This window comes from Aphis gossypii, chromosome 1 (assembly GCF_020184175.1).
Source record: "Aphis gossypii isolate Hap1 chromosome 1, ASM2018417v2, whole genome shotgun sequence".
Lineage (NCBI taxonomy): Eukaryota > Metazoa > Arthropoda > Insecta > Hemiptera > Aphididae > Aphis > Aphis gossypii.
Window position 1 is genome coordinate 40,993,110 of NC_065530.1, and position 21,424 is coordinate 41,014,533.

General features: G+C 26.9%; 1 protein-coding gene across 1 annotated transcript; it reads right to left on the reverse strand.

The window, feature by feature from the left end:
* Positions 1-7,517: 7,517 nt before the first annotated feature.
* On the reverse strand, positions 7,518-15,241 carry LOC114123524 (retinaldehyde-binding protein 1-like). Its single transcript, XM_050199081.1, has 6 exons — positions 14,808-15,241; positions 11,245-11,404; positions 10,819-11,071; positions 10,078-10,188; positions 8,685-8,787; positions 7,518-7,936 (listed from the first exon to the last, which is right to left on the reverse strand). The coding sequence occupies exons 1-6, from the start codon at positions 14,962-14,964 to the stop codon at positions 7,776-7,778; spliced, it is 945 nt and encodes a 314-aa protein (XP_050055038.1). The 5' UTR covers positions 14,965-15,241; the 3' UTR covers positions 7,518-7,775.
* Between the last annotated feature and the right edge of the window lie 6,183 nt (positions 15,242-21,424).

Consider the following 21,424-nt stretch of genomic DNA (forward strand, 5'->3'; position numbering starts at 1 on the left):
TTTCGGTATCGCAAATAATGATTGAGAAATGTAAGTTAAATCGATCACTCTGTATTTATAAGTACGGAAAATCCAACGGATAATCGTGTATGTGAATTTATTGCAATTGGCTTTAAAATAACCACCCCCACCCCACCCCCTTATACACACACACACGCACTCGTATTATGTACATATAACGAAACAGTACGATTATTATGAAAACTACAGAAATCAGTGAGAAGTCGTTTTCGTGTGCGACTTATATTATAAAATGAACGGGTTTTAATGTTCAATAGTACCTGCACAATAATATAGCCAATCATTATATAGTAGCCGATTATTAATAAACTGCAAGGTAATTAATCACGTAGTTTGTTAAGAGACCGCGTTAGTTATCAATATTTTATTTTCATTTATCAAGATAATATAAACTGACTTGAGATACGATTTGCAGTTTTATTTTGATTAATATATTATGTAGTTCAGTAAGAAAATAAATTATTATATACATTATATATACATTAAACATAATGATTTTCATTTTGACGTTTATAACCAATAGTTCTCTTCGAAATAATAACCATTTCGAATGTTGAATATTATGATAATGATTTATTCACGCGATAAGTTTTCTAAAAATTACTCCTTTCGTTATAACTTTTCAACAAGACCATTAGTTTTTATGAATGTATAATAATTGTTTTGTTCTCGTTTAAGGGAGTGGTATTTGGTGTGAATTCGTCAATCGATCGCGCAAAGTTTCGAGTCAAAGTTACAATCTTTTGAAATATTAAAATTGACGCGTTTCTGTAAAATATCTTCGCCTGTATTATTATTATATTGGTTCATATTTTTAGAGCTAAGTTCATTATTATTATTATTATATGTTTTGCTATTGTTCTACTCGTCGGCGAGCCCACAAACCGTGCTCTGCGGGCATCGTCTTATTTGAGTGAAATGGTGTTGTAAAATTCAAACAATCAAAATTCCCCGTTCAAAAAAAAACAATAATACGCACAAAAACGAACAAAGTGAAATGCATACGAGCGAGCTGTAATGTATACAGGGTGATTCGCCATACCTAGCATGCTCGTCCCTGTTTTTCTTTTAAAAATGCATTTATTTAAATTCAAAAGTTTGGAATATTTAAACACCATTTTGACGATGACTTAAGATTTGTTTTTATATAATTTAAGAATTATTATCATACATTAATATAAACAACTTTTTCAACTATTACATCGGTTTTTTTTGCTGTAAATTGTTTAGTAGATTATTATTATTTTTATATATAAACATATTTATAGTATAGAAATCAAAATTCGAGCTTATGGTTTTCAAATTATTAAAATATACGAACAAAGGTTAACTATTGTTAGTTATTAATGAAAATTGGTTTAAACCTATTTAGAGCTATGGTGTTGATTGTTGATATTATCTATAGAGTTTTGTAACTCAGAAACCATTCGTTTTTAATTTTGATTCAGAAACATCAACGTTTTTAAAAATAGATTTGATTAATCATTTACATTATAAATGACGTTTCTCGTTTAAAAATGAAGTTTTACGATTGTCGATCTACTGTCAACATCGGAAATTCCTTAATGCCATAAAAATGGATGATTATTCAACGCTCATCAATTAATGATTTAAAAGATAATTAGAATTTTATCGACAAAAGTATTAAAGATAAAACACAGAACAATTCATAATATTAATATATGTCAAGAGGTTAATAATAATATTTAAATCACATAACCACCAACGATCGCGGCATGGAAAATCGACGAAGCAGTTATCGTTCAGTTGTAAAACGTCCGCAGTACCTACTACGCAGGCGTTATATAGTTCGTCTAGCATTATTTTTTAAATAATTGATGTTTTTTTTGTATAATATTTATACATATACACAACTTTATCAGTTGCATATACCTATAGGCGGCGTGTCAATCATTTTCGACATTTAAAACGCCCATTATTATTCGTAATTAAAACGAAGACAAAAAAAAATCGTAGGATATAATAATGTAATATTATATCAATCGAATTGTATGGAGAAGAAAAAAGAGTTACATTTTATTATGTTCGCTACCGAAAACAGCATATTTCACATATTGTTTTATTCAAACGTTGTTCAGTAATATTATATTATTATTATTATTATTATGGTATAGCGTGCAACCTACCAATACGTGTTGGGTGTCGACATGTCATCATATCATATTATTATTACTATTATTATTATTATTATTATCATATTGATGACACAAGTCGTTCACGTACGGCCTTCGGTGGTGTGAAGTGATGACTTTTATATGGAACATGTAGCTAGGTAGTATTCGATGCAGAAATATAAACCTGCGCTGTTTCCAGTCCAATTCCTATTATAGTCGTACCTACACCGGAAACAATCGATAATAGTGTATGTATAATATCTCCTCGGGTCTTAAATCTGTATGAATATATGTGACGTAGTTTTTCGTGTTATTTACGCGCTTATATATCGTCGAGTATCTACGTTACGGTATTTTCTAAAAAACCTAACGCATTTTCGCGAAATCCGAATCATTATTTTTCACGGATTTTCTCTACTCGCACGAATCTTACCTACCTACGGAAAATACCGACGTAAGTAGAAGGAAAAAAACAAAAGCCGTATTAAGGCACACGCTCTATGAAAAAACTCTAAGACCGTATAAATTACCAGATAATATAATATTATGTATATATATTCGAATGTCATACCTCTATCACACGCGTCAAGCTGCGGATTGCAGATGTGTATAATGGGTTCGACGAGATATTGAGCGTTTATACCACGTCATATATATATATATAGATACACACACTGAGCATACATTATTATAATGTATGTGTACATTATAGTGTACAAACAGGATGATGTCTTGATTTCTTGAATTATGATATTTGAATTTAGTGAACTCTAGTCTGAGAAATCGTGTTCTATATAATATAGTTTATAATCGTTGTCTACAAAGGGATTTAAATTGTATTCGATAATCAAACAGTTCAATTTAATGTATTGATTTTGTTACGACCTATGAACCATTTTGGAACTACGGTAAAATTATACGAAAAGAATTTTCGTATAAGATTTGGTATCATAATTCATAGCAAAAACTTAATATTATCTAATAATACATTTATACTCGGATTCGAAGTTTGCATACAAGATTGTTTTATTTTATATTTTATTCATAAACATATTTTAAGTAATATCTTTTTAGAAGCTAGATTTGAAAAAAAAACTAAATAATTTAAAAATCAAATGTAAAATAAAAAAGGTAGGTAGGCAACAGGGTATCGCTCTGCTGAACATTAGGTGTTGAATGGGTCACTATCATTGGTGTGTTAAGACTGAATTTTATGACTTATCGTTGTTTACGAAAACAATTCTGAACGGAAACGGTCTGTCAACCTTTTATATCTCAAGTACTCGTATATTATTTCTAATGTGTTTTTTCTTATTTATTTTATATTTAGTATTACGGTAGATGGATGTATTTTTTTCCCGAAAATATTGCATTTAGGTATTTATATTATTATTTATTATTAGTATCTAATTATTATTGTAATAAATACTTAAACCATAATATATATTATATCTAACTTAAATATGAGTAATTCAACATTTAATAATATCTTTCTGTAATACCACAAAACAGTAAAAATAAATTATCATAACCCGGAGAACTATAATATTATTATTATAATATCCAGAAGTTTAAAAATCCATTATCTCAATGGAGTGTTGAATATCGTCTTTTGACTATTTTTAATACACACCCACACACTACTTAGGCTATACATTAAATATTCAATATACTTAGTATGTTTATTTTTTCTATTCGTCCTATTTTAGATTTTTAGATTCTGAGCAGAGCGATGAATGTATTGATTTTACAATGATGTGTATGCATACATAATAATTTTCAATCTTCAACTTTGAGGGGGATAGTAAATTGGATCTAGTTTGTAATTTAAAGAGATCAAAGTCGAAAATTCATAGTATTTTTTTTAAATAATCGAGAAAAACAAATAGAAAATTAAGGAACATCATCATTATTCGTAGGAACTTTAACTTTTACATATATTACGGATTTTAATGTATGTAATTAAAAATTCAAAATATGCAAATTAAGTTATAGATAATACTTATTTATACCATAAATCTATTCATAGCCTGCCTTACGGTAAGACGGCAATGCGGTATGGTTCAAAAGTTAATAATAATATAATATGGTATAAATATATGGGTACTTGGATAATATACAATATAATAATATAATAAATGCAATGTTTTCGGCGAAGATAATTTAAACTTATGATATTACTAGTAGTAAAATAAATTAATTTTATTATTACTATTATTTTATATTATAAATTATACTTAATGATATTGGTCTTCTTCAATTAGAACCGTTTTTTTCTATGCAATGGTTTAATATTGAACTGATATTTAACATCTCTACAAGAGTAACTTACTCATTTATGACTTTATGAGGTACAATCAATACATATAGTATACCAGAATGGTCATCAAATTAGTAAATTCCTTTTTTTATTTATACACATTTTTTTTTTCAGTTTTAGGTGTTAAGAAAATTGTTTTCATTTTTAACGATATTATAATCTTATTGATGATGTTAGTGTAACATTTTACTGTTTACGAATAGTTTTACTATATCAGAAGCCATTGTAAATCGATGAATCTGCTATTGACAAGTATCTTAAAAATCTGTCATAATAAAAATCTCAAACATACCGGCAGATTGATTTAGATTTTATGTGGTTTCTAATAATGAGACAAAATATTTAAATATTTAATATTTGTTTTTGATCATGTAATTTATAAGATTAAAAATATAGGATCTTTATTATTTTGCGATACACAAAAACGTGGATGTTACATAAGAATTATACAACGTAATAAATAAATTGATGAGTTGTCATGGAATTATAATCCCGTGTTTTTTATGATGCGGAATGTGGAAGACCCTTTATTGGTAAGACCTATATTTATAACTTGTTGCTAAATTATATCAAATTATTCGTTATTATTATAAGGTATTTTGTTATTTTTAAACCTTTTAGTTAAAGGAAAGTACTTCTTTTGTTTATAATCAGAAATATTTAAAAACTATACCTAACAAGCAGTTTAATAAAATTTGTTCCGTAATTAACTATACAGAGTTTTTCAATGTGTTTGTTACGGCCCATGAGTCATGACTTATTTCTAATTAATATTAATAACTATAATTTTGGAAAATTATTTCTAAAACTTTTAAGTTTTCTTACATAAAAGTAATAATTACTTGTTATAAACGACCATTATTAACTTGTACAAATTATTTTCATACTAATAAAATGAAATTAACAAATTACTCTTTTGGGTCATCTTCTTTTACAGTTGAAATATTATGTGATTAACTAATTATATCTCTCTGTCATTGGCATTGGATTTATAAAAAAAATATTTATTTAAATATGAACAATTAAATAAATAATATTCATGTATTATATTCAATATTTTATTATACATAATAATAATTCCTTCTTTTAGATTCCAGTGATTTATTTATAGACTTTCACATGAAAATGGTTCCTTTATTAGCTTAGTTGTCACTTTTTTTTATCATCGTACTAATTTAACAATGTCTTACTGTAACTAAAATATTGTATTTAAAAATGATGACTTAATAATATAATATTGACATGACCCATAATTATGAAAACTAATTATTTTTTATTATGATTACGATGTAAAATCGTTAGATTACATTTTTATTGCACACTAAAATGTGTAAAAAATATTAAGTATCATCTATCTAAAGGCAAAATATTTTAAAAATTATACGGTATTAAAATAATTCATTGTTCTTCGTAAAACCTTACAATTTTAATCATGTTATTCTTTCAATCAAATCTTTTGATCAGCCACTTATGAACGTGTCATTATAATTTTCGCTTTTTATATAATATGATTGCATATTTTAATTTTACACTTGTGATATTAAGTGGTACTTTGCTGATAAATACTCGGGAATATTGTCGTGTTCAGTGTTTACAGCCGAAGAGTGGTGGTGGATGTGCCTTTTGTTCAAGTATCGTTTTATAGATACATTAAAATTTATTGTACACGTATTTTAATGTAACGCTAATATATGCATAGATACTTACTGATTTAATGACATAATTTGATTGATATATAGATACGAGTTGCCCGAAAAAGTATACTTAAACAAATGTTTGATTCATTCATAACAATCGAATTCAACGGGCATTATTTTTTATGTTTAATAGCGGATCTCAGATTTTATTTTAATATTAGGTATTATCTCCATTTCCATTTCACAGTAACGTTTATGAAGTATAGTTATACATTTTTTCTTTTTTGATTCCTTTCAATTATACGGCTAAGAGTAAATAAAACACTTTCAACAGGCACTGTTGTTAAATAATAAATTACGAAAATTTTTTAATCATGACAAGACAATGTCCTCTGAGAAGCATAAACTTAAAATAGGTACTACGAAAAACATAATTATCACAATACTATAGAAGTATGTATTATATTATTATGATTGTAATTAAAATGTAGTGTGTTGTGTATACACTAATTATTTTTATTGTAATATTAAGAATTGTAATTTGTAAGTGTGTTTCTTGTGCTTTTTAATAAACATCCACCAGTATTATGGCGTATTACTGAATCCAAAAAATTCTCAAAAAAAAATAAACTTTTCAATCGATATTCAATTGCTTGAAGTTCTCGTGAAACCTGAAAAGTTTCGATTGTTCATTTTTTTATCCACTTTAATGAAGATCTCTTTATAATGCGGTTATGAGTAAATAAACTTTCAATGGGAACTGCTATTTTAAATAATAATTTACGAATAATTTTTAATAGCCGAGAGCATTTATTGCATAATTAAAAAAAAAATTCAGTTATTTTATTTGTTTTATAAATTATCATATGATATAATATTAACAATATTTCTAAATCGTACAAAAGTATTCTGTTTTGTCGTACAATCTATGAGTTTTCACGAATATGATTATTTATTTAATATGTTATTTTTTTTTGCATATTGCAGGTATGTATGATAAATAAGGTGCAAAATGAATAAAATAATTATCATTTTGACTTTAACGGGCACCGCATTAAATGACTCAGCCATGAATAAATTCTCTTATCCAATTATCTCGGTTGCCACATCTATATACATGCATAATATATATATATAAATAATCTGAAATGTTTTTCGCACCATAACAATAACATAGCACCATAATTACATAACAATGTATTTTTATTATTATTTCATAATTTTTGGTAAAAAAAAATTGTTTATTTTCGATGAAAACAATTACAATATTATACAGTCAAATAAGTTAAATCAAATGTAAATTATTTGCAGTATTTTTTTCTATTATATTATATTGTTTTATTTTATTGTGCGATTGTAAATTGCAATATTAAGGAATTGTTTGCTCCTTGAGCGCATATTATTTAAGTCAATGTTTATATAGGTCTGTTTATTTTTTAATAAAATATTAATTATGACAAAATCTCTAAGATACATAGACTTGAAATGGATACTACGAAAAAACATAATTATCACAATTCTATAAAAGTATATATTACACTATGATTGTAATTACAATTTGTATTTCGTGTACACTAACTATTTTTGTTGTAATATTAAGAACTGTAAATGTATTTTTCGTGCTTTTTAATAAGCATCCACCAGTATAACAGAGTAAAATTTTCAATCGATATTCAATTGCTTGAAGTTCCCATCAAACCCGAAAAGTTCCGATTGTTCATTGCTGTTTGTATCCTTCGGCTTTTTTTCCATGTCTGCTTTTAATGATAGTATTCCGTTCATAAACATTTCTCTTTCCGCTATGATGTTCTTCTTACAGAATTCTGTGGATAAACCATTCAAACACATCGATTAAATTTAATATCAGACTAGTTTATTAACAATTCAATATCGATGTCATGAACGATCTACCATACTTATTATTGTTATTTACACATTTTTTTCAACAATTAACCTCAACTACCACACAAAAAAAGTTATATGGTGCTGAAAATGTATCAAAAAAGTGATGCAAACAATCCTTTTGTTCGTAATTATAAGATAAACATAGAACTAGAGACCACCGTATAGATTCATAAAATGGAGACAATCTTAAGTTTGAAAAATGTTGATTCGCCTAAAAAACTGTTAATTTATCACAGCGAAGACTTTATATTAACTTGCCAATTGGAACTTACGTATACTAAAGTCAACAAAGTTTACCGTGTATTATATAAATGTGATATACGAATCAATAGCGAATCTCTTTTACTTAAAAGTCAGTTTCTAGAAAAACAATGGATATCTATGCATCCATAAAAGTTTACTTAATATTTTAAAACTTTCTGACGTTTGAGTATAACATTTTACAAGTGATTTATTACTATTATTTTAAATAACTTTTAAAACTTCAAAATCATTATTTTTAGTCCAACAACCTTTCGTGATTAAGAATATTCAATAAAGTAAGTATAGTTAATACAATATATAATGTCGCTTACGACATTAGTAAATTATAGGTCTGTTTTCACTACATCGTTACCAATAATTTATTTTTTTTAAATGCAATATATAATTATATAATATACTCACCACCCAGTTCTTGGATAGATTTATCGGAACCACCTAAATCTGATGGAACGCATTCTTTTTGGATATGTTGTAGTACATCTGATGGATTATTGTGCATAAATATCTAAAGCCAAACACATTTGAATTTTCAATAAAACAATATTATTGTCAGTAAATGTAAAATCATATAAATAAATAGGTTTTTATTTGTTTTACAGTTAGACTACATTGGTATATTATTTCACAAAATAAATAACAACAGATACCAATCAATTTATATTTATGAAAAAAATTAAACGCTACGCTTTATGTTATTAATATAAAATTACATTATCTTATTACATTATTATAAATTCATATAAATCATATTATAATGTATGCCTATCCTAATGTATTTTTACTTTGTGTCTTTATATAATTAGACTGTAATGTATATATTTTATCGTAAATGCATATTCGTTGCATATTTCAATGATTGCGATGTCACGAAAAAAATTCGGCCGATAGTACGTCGAAGTAAGAACACAGTTCTACCTATCTTAATTTAAAATACTTATTATAATATTTAATATAAAGGTAGTATAATATATTAACATAAGAAATGATAGAGGTAATACCATCGTGTTAAAAGAAATAGCTGACCTGCTGTAATCTAATTGTTATATTGTCGTTACCGATGAAATACATTTAATTTTATAATATAACCTACAGGCCATGAAATGAACATTTAGTAAACTATTCTCGAGTTTCAACCTTGCTAACAATTGACATCGACATTGTTTAGTAATAAAACGGCACCAATAAAAATAAACTAATTTCAAAAAAATTTCAAAAGTACAAAATGCCAAAAGTTAGTACTTCTTTTAGTTCTAAAGTACGTGAGTAGATTTCCTGTGCAAACAAAAATGCAGAAGTTTTTACTTCAGATGGAAAAATAATATTTTGTAACGTATGTGGAAAACATATAGTTTATGAAAGAAAATCACAATTATATCAACATATGAAAACAGGTACTTTCTTAATTTAAACAATTAACATTATTACACACTGGTGTAACTTAAGCATAATTATCAGAATTATTTTTTTGCACGTGTCTGCAATTAAAAGAATATTTCAAAAACAAATAATTAATTTCGATTAGCTTCCTGTACAGTTCCAGTTTTTCCGAAAATTTAGTATGGTTAATTATAAAGTATAGTTATCAAAAAATTTTAAGCGAACACGTTGCAGAGTTCCACGAATTTTAAGATTATCATAGTACTAAAAAGTAGGTAGGTACTTATAATAGCTAATGTAAATAAAATATAAAACTAAATATTCAATAATTTGTACTATATTATCTAGATGTATTGTTTTAATGTGACAGTAAAGTTGACACAAATAGATAAAAAAAAAATGTACTGCAAATACTCACTCGAGATTGAATTTTTTTGGGAACCAGAGATTTTAAAATATTGAACACTACTGCTGCGTACGATGGTACGTTTATGAAATGGACCTGTATAAGCTTGTAAGGGAAAAATGTCTGAAAATAAACAATAATAGGTATGTTAACGAAACGTGTCTGTGTAATTATAAAAACAATATGGTTATCAACTACAATATACAGCTGAATCTCCATTTAACAAACTTTTATTCAATATTACTTTTTGATTATTTTTAATTTTTTTTAGAAACCATACAATTTTTATTCAAAATAATTATTCATTTTAAACAATGAACATAATATTATATGTTATAATTTACATTAGTTTCAGACAATTATAACGAATTTTATTCTGTAAGTAAACATCATGAGGTGCCACTATATTATATAAACGTACACAAACAAACAGCTGGTAGTATACTTTATTGTACAACAATTTATTAATTATGTACAGTATTGATGAATAAACCAATTGGTGGCTGAATGAATTTTATGACACTTTCGTTAATTCACATCGTTGGTGATAATTTTAGATTAAATTTTATAGTACTCTTAAGTTACGGCGTTTATATAACTATTAAATACTGTAATACTTTTTGTTATATGTTTATAATTTGCACACTTTTACGTTCTTTTTTACGAGCCACGTATTTGAAACTAAGAGTTCTTTTTGCATCGGCCACACCTGATGTCCTTAAATATCGTACGAATACCTTGAATAATACTCACCGAACACTGTAAAGACTTTCTGAGAAAATTTGGTGTCACTTGAGTGAGTACTTCGTTTTTGTTCGTCGTGGCCATGTCGTAAATAATGATCACGCCGTTTACCGTTTCCCGCTTCAAGTTCCAGTCGATGCACATGTAAAAGTATTTTGTCCATTGGTCTAAATATCTGCCGGGAACGTCTTCATCAGTGAGATTTCTCGTTACTATGACCTGATAACCCTCGTCTGTCAAATTGGTTGAAAACCCAAACCACCTGTATTGCAGTACACACGCAACAAGAAATAATGATTAGTAATGATAAGCAGATCAAACGTTTTTTCAATCGCATCTATTTCCCTCTACTGGATTTGTAAAACAAAACTACAATGTTCCACCACATTATAAATCCGAATAAATAATTTTACGATATCAATAATGTATACTGACGTTTTTCGCATTGCTGTCTGGACGTCATCCCCGAGAGGATCGCGGACGCCGAAAAACTCGTCAATCATCGCTCTGCAGCAAAAATATCCATCCAAAGATTCTTTTGTTCTTTCTATTCGGAGCTTTCGTCCAATGAAGCAATTTCGTAACCACGCTCGATCTGAGAGATAAACAATAATCATATTATAACAGTTAATAATAAAAACAGCGGCCATTTATTGTAATATTCTAAATTATAGAATAAAATAAATAACGCTAGCTAACGACTGTATAGTTGATACTTTAAATACTTTTCATTGTGTAATTACAAAACAATGTAAATTCAAGAATCGAAAAAAAGTATAGATAATACAGTGTATAGAATGTATATAATATTATAATGTCTTAGAAAATAATAAACTGTGTCTTTTAGGATTATTAGTGTTACTGTTTTGTTAATAAAACGAAATTTCTACAAAACAATATTTTATTTAAATTGTTATATTATTGCGTTAAACAAGTCATCAGTAGTTGAGATGGTTTTATTGTTTTTTAGATATTTCGGTTTTTATATACTAAAAATTCACAAACCTTCACATTTGGATTAGTATACATTTCAAAGTTTAAAATTTTGTATGCTATTTTGTAATGGCTTTAAATTGTACAAAGAAAAATCACCTAGCTTGTATACACACTGCCAGTAATTTCCTACTTTCACTTTTCCTTGTATTACAGCAGTGTAAAATAATTTTTTATTACATATATATATATATATATGTATATAACACAATTTGAATAGAAGATATATGATAATGATTTTTTTTTTAGTTATTCACATATTTTAATATATTTCTGGAACAAAAGTATAATTTCGAAATGAACAAGTCAACAAGTCATGTGAAAATAATCCTAAGATATAGGTATTTCAAAAAAATGATAACACGGCGCTCTGAATAGGCAATATGGGTACATATATCTATATCTCTATAGTTCATAATATCTCCCTTATTGATGATAATGATATTATTATAGATTCTGAACGAAGTGATGAATGTATTGATTTTATTACAATGATGTTTTTTTTTTTTGTACAGTATTTTGTTGAAATAATGCTTAAATTTCAAATTTCGGGGGTGGTTTCCGATGGCAAAGTGTATATCCTTGCTGCATTAATAAGGTAAAAAGTAAGAATTTTCCAACAGTTTTCAAAAAAATTGAGAAAAAAAAAGTGACAGTAAAACAGGAATTTTTACGCAAAATAGTTTTCGACAAAATCAATTTTTTACATAGGTAGTTGATAACTCTTTTTTTTCTTAATCATTAATACTTTTTATACTTAAAATATTAATTAACTATCATACTATAAGAACTATAATATTTTTTCTTTAAGTGTTTTTAATATTTTATTTTATTTTTGTAATTGGAAGTAAATTTAATTACAGTCTTAATTTGTGATGTATTTTTCCAGATAATTCTCTACCTATCGATTTTTGAAATCTGTGTTTTCCACGAGCAACAGTTAAAATAGCATATATACTCAATCCGTTTACATGTTATATGCATATTCATTATTGTAATAATATAATATTTTGGATTCAATAAATTAAACTCTATATTATTGATTAAAAGGGATAGAATGTTTATGACTTTCCCATTTTAAGCAGGTGGGTATATTAATGTACGACTCTAAATAGGTCAAATAGCTGACAAATTAAAAGGCCAACAAACAGTTATGGCTAAAATAAAAAAAAAAATGGTATTAAGATAATTTAGATAGTAAAATTTAGGTTGTATATTAAATTAAAAAATGGCATATATATTTTTAAAAATGGAGAAATATAATACTGCAACTACATATTATTTTAAGACACATTTTACACAATACACTTTTAAAGGTACTTTAAAATAGTGTGACTTACTAATGTTTGTTAAATTATAAAATGAAAGTGATTGATGATTGATGAGATATAAGTTCCAATGTTGTAAATATTATTTAATTTTTTCAAAAATTGTTTCAAATACACTTTGTCTTCTGTGTATATTGAATAACATAATATTGTGAAATTTGATATTTGTAATTTTTGATAATTCTCGATGTCTTAATTGAAAATGTATTTTATAAGTAGTTCATCTCAAAGTGTAAGCTAGCAGATATTAATCAGTAATCACTATAAATTTAATTATCATAATATTAAATTTTACAGGTTGTGTAACAAAATACCTATAGTAAAGCCACTCGTAAAAGACAACACAGTTAATCAGTTACAGTTTAATCTTATAAAAATATTTTCTTAAGGATTGTATGTTATCGAATTTAAAATTTATATTTATTTTGACTATATTGGCCATGTTGGAATTTTTTCTTTGACATTTAAAATGTTTGATTGTTTTAGTCCTAATTGTTATCGACCTTATATTCATCCATCGTTTGAATTGAATTTGGCTGAATATAATTTTTAATAAATACATTTTTATGATTTCCGACGAAACTTTTTACATAATAGTGATTTTCTTACATTTGAAATAAATATCAACATTTTTTTTTAAATATACATATTTTTATATTCGGTTCAAAAATGTTCGTAATGTATACTTATAGATAGATAAATATTGAAGATATTATAGTTATAAGTCATAACCTATTAAAAATATATTATAATATTGTATTATTTTAATATTTTATTTTATTTTTTTGGGTTTATAATAATTGTATTTTTTAGAATGTTTTAGGTCATATTAACATCATACCATTTACTAGTACCTAACCTATCTAATCATATACGCCTGGCAAAACTTTAAACCGATAAATTAACCGATAAGGCTAAGTTAAAAGTTTATAGTACATTGATTAATCATTTTTTTAAATCAGTAGTTTCCAAACTTTTAAACTTAATAGCCCAATTAAAAAAAAAATCAACAGACGCCTGCTACCCTTAAAAACAAAAATATTGGTATAAAACTATGCAATGAATAATGAACTTATTATTTATAAACTATATACCAACAATACGAAATTTATACAACTTATTTCTTCAAAATATTAAAAATGTTACTACGATAACAATTGGATTCGACAGATGACAAACAACGAACAATTATTCTAAATACATAAAATACATTTGTACAACTTAATATTATTGGAAAAGTCTCTGTTCTTTTTTTTTCTCCATTTCTTCCCAGGACAGCTCTACTGTCTCAGAGGATATGATATCGCCTATTTTGAGAAACACTGGTTTAAATCAACATTATATTGTACACATACTAAGCATGCTCATCCCAAATGTATCTTTTAAGAATTCTTAAATGATTATTTCAATAAATCAAGCTAATGTTATCGATTCCGCTTATAGATATATGTATTATCTGAAATTATCAAAACAACTTACTATCATATATCTATTCAGTATACCTACCAACATTACATATAGGGTGCATGTTTATCGTTTAATAATATTATATTGTTCGGTCACGATTTTATTCCTTTTAAAAATATTCAAAATAATGGCCAGCCTAAGTTTCGTCGGGTGAACACACAAGTATCGGATATTTATATCGATTAAATCGATTCCTGGCATCATACTCACCGTTTACGTTTGGCAAATGAGGCATGTCCCGCAACCATTCGATCAGTTTGTCTACCTCTTCGTCGTAAGGTTTCAGTTTGTGATCGTCGCCGGCCGACAGCTGTTCGTCGGCCCGGACGGCTGTGGAATCATTATTCTTACCGTCGTCTCGTTGCATTTCGCGATATTGCGTGATTTATACGAGCGCCGCTGTATAAAATGTTATTATATGTACTTTGGTACAATATTAATTTTGGTGTTTATATAACGATGGCTGTCCGTTTACGACGACGTTGTTGTCACTGACGCGCGACACTGCAACAGGTGTTGACACGAAACGTATAGGTTATGCGTGTGACCCGTGTGCAAGGTGTAACTCTGGTAACGGACGGGCGCGTATTCGATTTCAGACCGATCGGCGACACACACGGTTTCGGTTTAACTTCCACTATTTTCGTGTGTAAATATATATATATATGCGTATGTAATATAGCGTGTATAAAATGAGTATATACTATAAATATTGCCACCGCGGTCGTTAATAATGTCATATCGACGTTTAAACGCGTTACTAACGCAATTACGTACGGGTCCATCATTCACGATATTTTATTATAATGACAACTTACAAGCATTACCGTCGACTCATCGCCGCTCACGTCGACCGGAGATGATATTATTGCCGCCGCCGTCGTGGTTTATTACGCGTCGAGGCAGTTTTTCGAATTTAATTAAATTTTTTTACGAACACGATTTAATTTGTCGCGAGTCGTGTTCGTTCGCATCCCTTCCCCCGTGTTTTAATTCGAGAATTTCGTCTCGTCGTTTCAAACGCGATTTTTTAGTCGTCGGTTCAAAGCATATATGTATAAAAAAATAAAACACTGACTAAAAGTCGAGAATATTGCACACATCAATAGAGCCGCGGGCAGTCTGAATTCCGGAAAATAATCCTTATACGATTAGTTCGCTAATAATTTTCGATACAATACGATAATACGACGTAATACGCAAGATGTTCAGTGTAACAGAGTATTAATACACAGTAGTCAGTGCTGGAGGCGTATTGTGCATGCTTTGATAATAGTTAACAATATAATAATATAATGCTTGACAGACTTTGATCTCATTGTTATTTGTGTATTGGTATTGTAACTTTGTATTGCAAAAGCCCGTTTTGTTTGAACATTTGTGTAATTTGAAGAGAATAATATAACAAACATTAAGATTAAAACTATTATAGTCTTAAGATAGTCTTTACTTTAAAGCGATTAGTCAAAAGTTGAAATTTGCATTATACCCGTAATTTGAACTTCTAAAAATTATAATTTTATTCAAAGAGTGATTATTTTAAAGGTAAGCATACCTTAAACCTTCTACTTTCATTTTTTCTAAAATGTTTGACTCTTTTGAAAACAAAATGTTTCTGTTTTCTAAAATCGAATTTTAAAGTAGTTGTTAGTTATACATTTTTAATATAATATTATTATGTTATTTAAAGTTAAAATTCATAGATTTTGTTTTGTTCAATTATATAACATAAAAACAAATTCTAATAACGTTGATCCCTCTTGTGGTAATCAGTATTAACTTTATTATAATCAAATAAAAGAAACAATACACTCATCTTGTTTTAATTTTTGGTAATTATTTTATCAATCTTTATAGTTTATTTTAAAACATTATTTATGATTATAGATGAAATTGTGTTGTACTATGTTTAAAATCACAACGAACGTTACTAAAATAACTACAACAGCTGAAAACGTCATCTTCTACAATGAAGTTCCTTAAAAGACTCCTTATAGTTGAAATTGAGTATTATGTGTCGTTGTTATGTACCTATATGTATACTTGTTACATAATTTAATTTCACAAACATTAGCTGTTGGTCATTTTAAATTGGTAAATCCTTGTTAGACGTCCTAAAAAAGTTCTTTATATCTTTAAAAATGTTTAATTATACCTATTATTATTATCTATCAATCGGATTCGACATACTGGGTACCTATGATAATATTATTTTTAGTCTTTTTAATTATAGAAAAGTATGCTGTCACTGAGAACAATTTTCATGATAAAAAAAAGGTATCTTAAATTAATTAATCTATCTAATACTATATTATATATATATTTTTTTTCATTACATTTACTCAGCGTGGGTCTGGTAAAAATCACGATCATCAGAACACCTGTAACGTATATTATTATGATTTTGACATATTTTTGTTTTTTGAAAATTTGAAATTTTTTTATAAAACTGAGTAATACAGAATCTATATTATAAATACAACTTTATTCTTATTGCATTAACGTATTGTAACTACACGTTTTCGTCAACTAAATTGTTAAATCAAAGAATAATTATTTATTTAAACTCGTTGTACCTTTTTTTTTTTTTTTTTTTCGTTTGAACCGACAGCAGAGGAGGATCTGTGTGAACACTACTACTCCTCTGCTGCCATCGTAAACTCGTTGTACCTGTACTATATGATTTAACAAAATAAATAATTAAAATAAAATTATAGTTATGGATATTATATTGTAAAAGCATAATTTTATCTTGACATATTAAAATTAACTGGAAACATATTAGTCAAATTGTAAAAATTAAAATAGGTAATTTAACTAGTCAATTTAAGAATGTTAAAAAAATGAAATTTTTAGCTTATTTGCTTTAACTAATCAATGACCAGCTTTTATGATTAATTTATGTTTTAATCCTATATTTTAGAAGGTATTACGATTAATATTTCCTATAGGTTTTCTTTACATATTTGTTTATTATTAAAACATTTATTTTTTGTAGTAAAAATAAAAATTAATCAAAAAAATTTTAAAAACCACTGTATTGTACAAATATATGTAATGATCCCTATCATCATTTTTCATTAACGTAGAAAAATATCATCACAATTATATAACTATATTTATATAGAAAGGAAAGTTAATAACAATTAATAAGTTAATTTATGCCTATAGAGTATAGAGTATTGTGACACATATATGCATAACACATACAATTATATACAGTATTTGTATGAATATATTTTTTAATTCAATCTCGTATGATTAAGACCTTGAGAATCTGTTTGTAATTAAAGGTCATTAAAGGTCATATAAGACATAACAATCATAGGTACAATTACTTTTAGTGTTTTTTTCAAACTTTTAATATATGGCATTTAAATTGCAATTATAAATTTTATTTGTATAAATTTTATTCTTGAATTGTTTTACGGTTGGCGTATAATGTTTAAAACTTTTATATCTAATACTAGTTTGATTTATTCAAGCCACTCGTTAAATAATAAGTAGGTATTTAACTAATCATAAAAAATATTATCTATTGTAGCCTTTTTGTAGCAACCATTTGTATTTTTTTTTCGTTAAGCTTTTCTTTATACGTGAATTATAGTCTATTTTAGATTTTATAACGCTAAATGATATTTTTACCCCTGCATGAAAAAACATGAAATCATAGATTTTTTTTAAAACTATAATAATAATAAAAAATAATGTATCAATGATGAGATGTCTAAGATTATTAATTATAGTATGTCCCGGTTACTAGTTGTCACCTATGATAAAAAAAATTTGTATCTAGATTTTGCATCCCTTTTCTTTTTCTTTTTTTTTTTGGTTGTTATGGTAATGCAATTATATCATTCATCGGTTGGGTTGTTAGGGACAACCTATAGATACTGTAACTCAAAAAAATAGCGTTTTAACGCTATAAAGTTTTAGAACGAGAACGCTAAAATTAAAAAAAAACCATCACGATTATATAAAAAAAAAAAAAAGGTTATTAGTCAAAAAACATATCTATGTTAAAACAAAATTAATAGTATTAATCCATATATTTTTTGTAGTAAAATTAATAAGTAGGATCTTATATATTATATAAATTGTAATTCAAAATTAAATCTAATGAAAACACAGTTTTAAGACCAATTAAGTATTAATATACTTGTATAATATACATTGTTGTAAGGTTATTCACTCTATTTGTATACATATTAAGAAGGCAATTCAGATTTAAAAATTATGTATAAGCATTGAAATGTTTTAAGTCTTTTAAAACGTATAACCGTAAAATTAAAACACTACTCGGCCGTGAATGATTTTTTTTTTTTTTATTACATAATTCAAGTGCATGTTAAGAGTATCTTTTGACAGACCTAAGTATACTTGGTCTACTCTGGAAGACTGCGATCGACAGTATTAATTTTTTTTATAGTTTTCTATTTATACGTTTTAAGGCTTAAAATATTAAATTTATTGTCTAACAGAATATACTATTATTAGATCAAAATGTTTCACAAATATTTAATAATATAAATTAATTGATATATTATTCACAATTTATATGTGGCAATGATCAGGTATTTTTTACAAGTTTACAAAGTTTGTTATGTGAGTTATAAATAGAGATGAAATCAATTTATTATACTAAAAGTTTGAGCTTCATGAGAGCTTTCTTTTAAATTTGATATTTTGTGAAATGTTAGGAATTCTGCGTCATATACGCATATGTTTCTTATCCTATGTATTTTTCAAAAAGATGTTTGTGTTGGCAATGCACTTGCTATGAACTTTCATAGAGGGACTTTGCTAAGAAGAAAAACGCAGATTAGTGTAAATTCTTCTCCGAAAATATTCAATATCACAAAGAAAAATATTTTTGAAATAAAGCAAGAGATAGATACAAGGTTTCGTGAGAATAAAATATATACCTATGATTCTTACCTACAAACAATAATAACTTATATTATTTTAAAATAAATAAGTATAATTCTTCGCAATTTTAGTACTAGCAACGACATCTTTCTGTAAAACATATACTACAAAGAAAACTAACAACATTATTATTTCTGTTCCTCTTTTTTCACCTTTAAACTATTTTTTTATTGAACCCATAGATGGCGTTATTGTTAACAAATGACTAAAAATCGATTGGAAGGCGTAGTTGAACGTTTATGCGCAATCGACTAAAATGTACCTATCGTCGTATTAGGAATAACACGTACCTAAGATTCTAAGTATCATATTTAACAAATAATATTGGTTTCGATGCACATAATAAGACCTTTTGAATTTTGAACATTCCCTGTGACGATAGTTTTGCTAACGTTACAATATATCAAATGGTTCTCCTGTCGCGGGTAATTTTTTAAACGTAAAACAATAACAATAAATCGATAAAAAATGTATGTTAACGAAATAATTTATGCTTGTTTTACGTTTAAAGAATAGCCCGACAATACTCGGATAGCACGTCTGTTGGTCGAGGTTAGGTTAGTTTAATAATTTTTTTTTTGAAAATTATAGTTTATAGGTAATATTGGTAATAATATTTAATAGTAGATACGATGTTTTTAAAAATAATTATCTTTCTATGCAATAATATTATATAAAGATTTAAAATCTTTAGACTTATTAAAATAACTCTATTATATGTTACAGGCACGATGTCTTTAAATTATATGAATTAACCAAGTTGTTAATGTAAAATGTTTACGCAGTTAAATATGACGCAAATGACCCAAAATGATTAATTTTTTTTGGCGCAAATGGGTAACCCTCTTCTAGAGATGTGTCACTATATGTTAGTTCCAGATTGAAGTTCAATTTATTGTAGACATTTTGTTTTATATCACTAAACCAAATACCTACCAATTTAGTTCAGTGCATTATAAAAGGATTTTTAGGTGGGGAGGTATTCTCAGTCATTGAGACCATTCTGACATTCATTTTATCTCCATCTGCCCCTTTTTTTCAGCTGCTACACTCTATGGTATACCTAGTTGAATTCTTTTCACTACGGTTTTCAGTGTTTTCACACAATCTACTTAGTGGTCTCTTACCGGTAATGGTCTTCTTGATAGTTCTAACCACAATCTATCAACTATCTTTTCGCTGCCTCTTCTTTTTAATATATTGTTGCGTGCCAGTATCAGATTTGCATTCAAATGGTTATTTTGAACGAAAGTTAAATTTAATAACTAATAATGTCTTTATTGCGTATAAATGAAATACATGTAACAAATAAAATAAGTGGCTGATTGTCGTGAAAGTGCTCAGTTGTTGATAGCTTTGGTACATCTGCAGTTGCTGGTCTTCGGGCTCCCTTATATATTGTGGTGCGTCTCTTGTTTACGTCGAGTCGTCGCCTTCTGGGTGAAACCAGGTGTCCTTGTAGTAATAGTTGTTGTTGCAAATTTGGACACGAATTTGATAATGTGCAATAACATCTCAAATGCATCATGAGTGCACTATAATTATTGGTGCGCTTACTATCCCGACACGTGTCATGGTCATAGTAGCATATGCATCAACCTCGACACGAGGCATGGTCATACTAACTTAGCCTTGATATCTCGTAGATATCTCGTAGCCCATAACAATATCTTTCAGTACGAGGTTTTTGAAATAATTTATTTATATGCCTATTCAACAAAATACGAATAAATAACAATATTTCTCGTGTTAACAATTGTATTTTTTTTTTTTAATCACAGAAAAATAAAAATAAAAATACTGGTCAGTGACATAAAATATTAAAATAATGTATAGATAAATAAAAGCATTTAGGAAAACAAAAAAGGTCAAAAGCAAACAGAAAGGAGGGAAAAGAA

Excerpts from the sequence above, each read along its gene's own strand:
- LOC114123524 (XM_050199081.1), bottom strand. The coding sequence starts at position 14,964 with ATGCAACGAGACGACGGTAAGAATAATGATTCCACAGCCGTCCGGGCC. Across the intron at positions 8,788-10,077 it reads CCAAAAAAATTCAATCTCGA|ATATTTATGCACAATAATCC; the intron begins GTGAGTATTTGC and ends GTTTGGCTTTAG. Across the intron at positions 7,937-8,684 it reads ATCTATCCAAGAACTGGGTG|AATTCTGTAAGAAGAACATC; the intron begins GTGAGTATATTA and ends GTTTATCCACAG.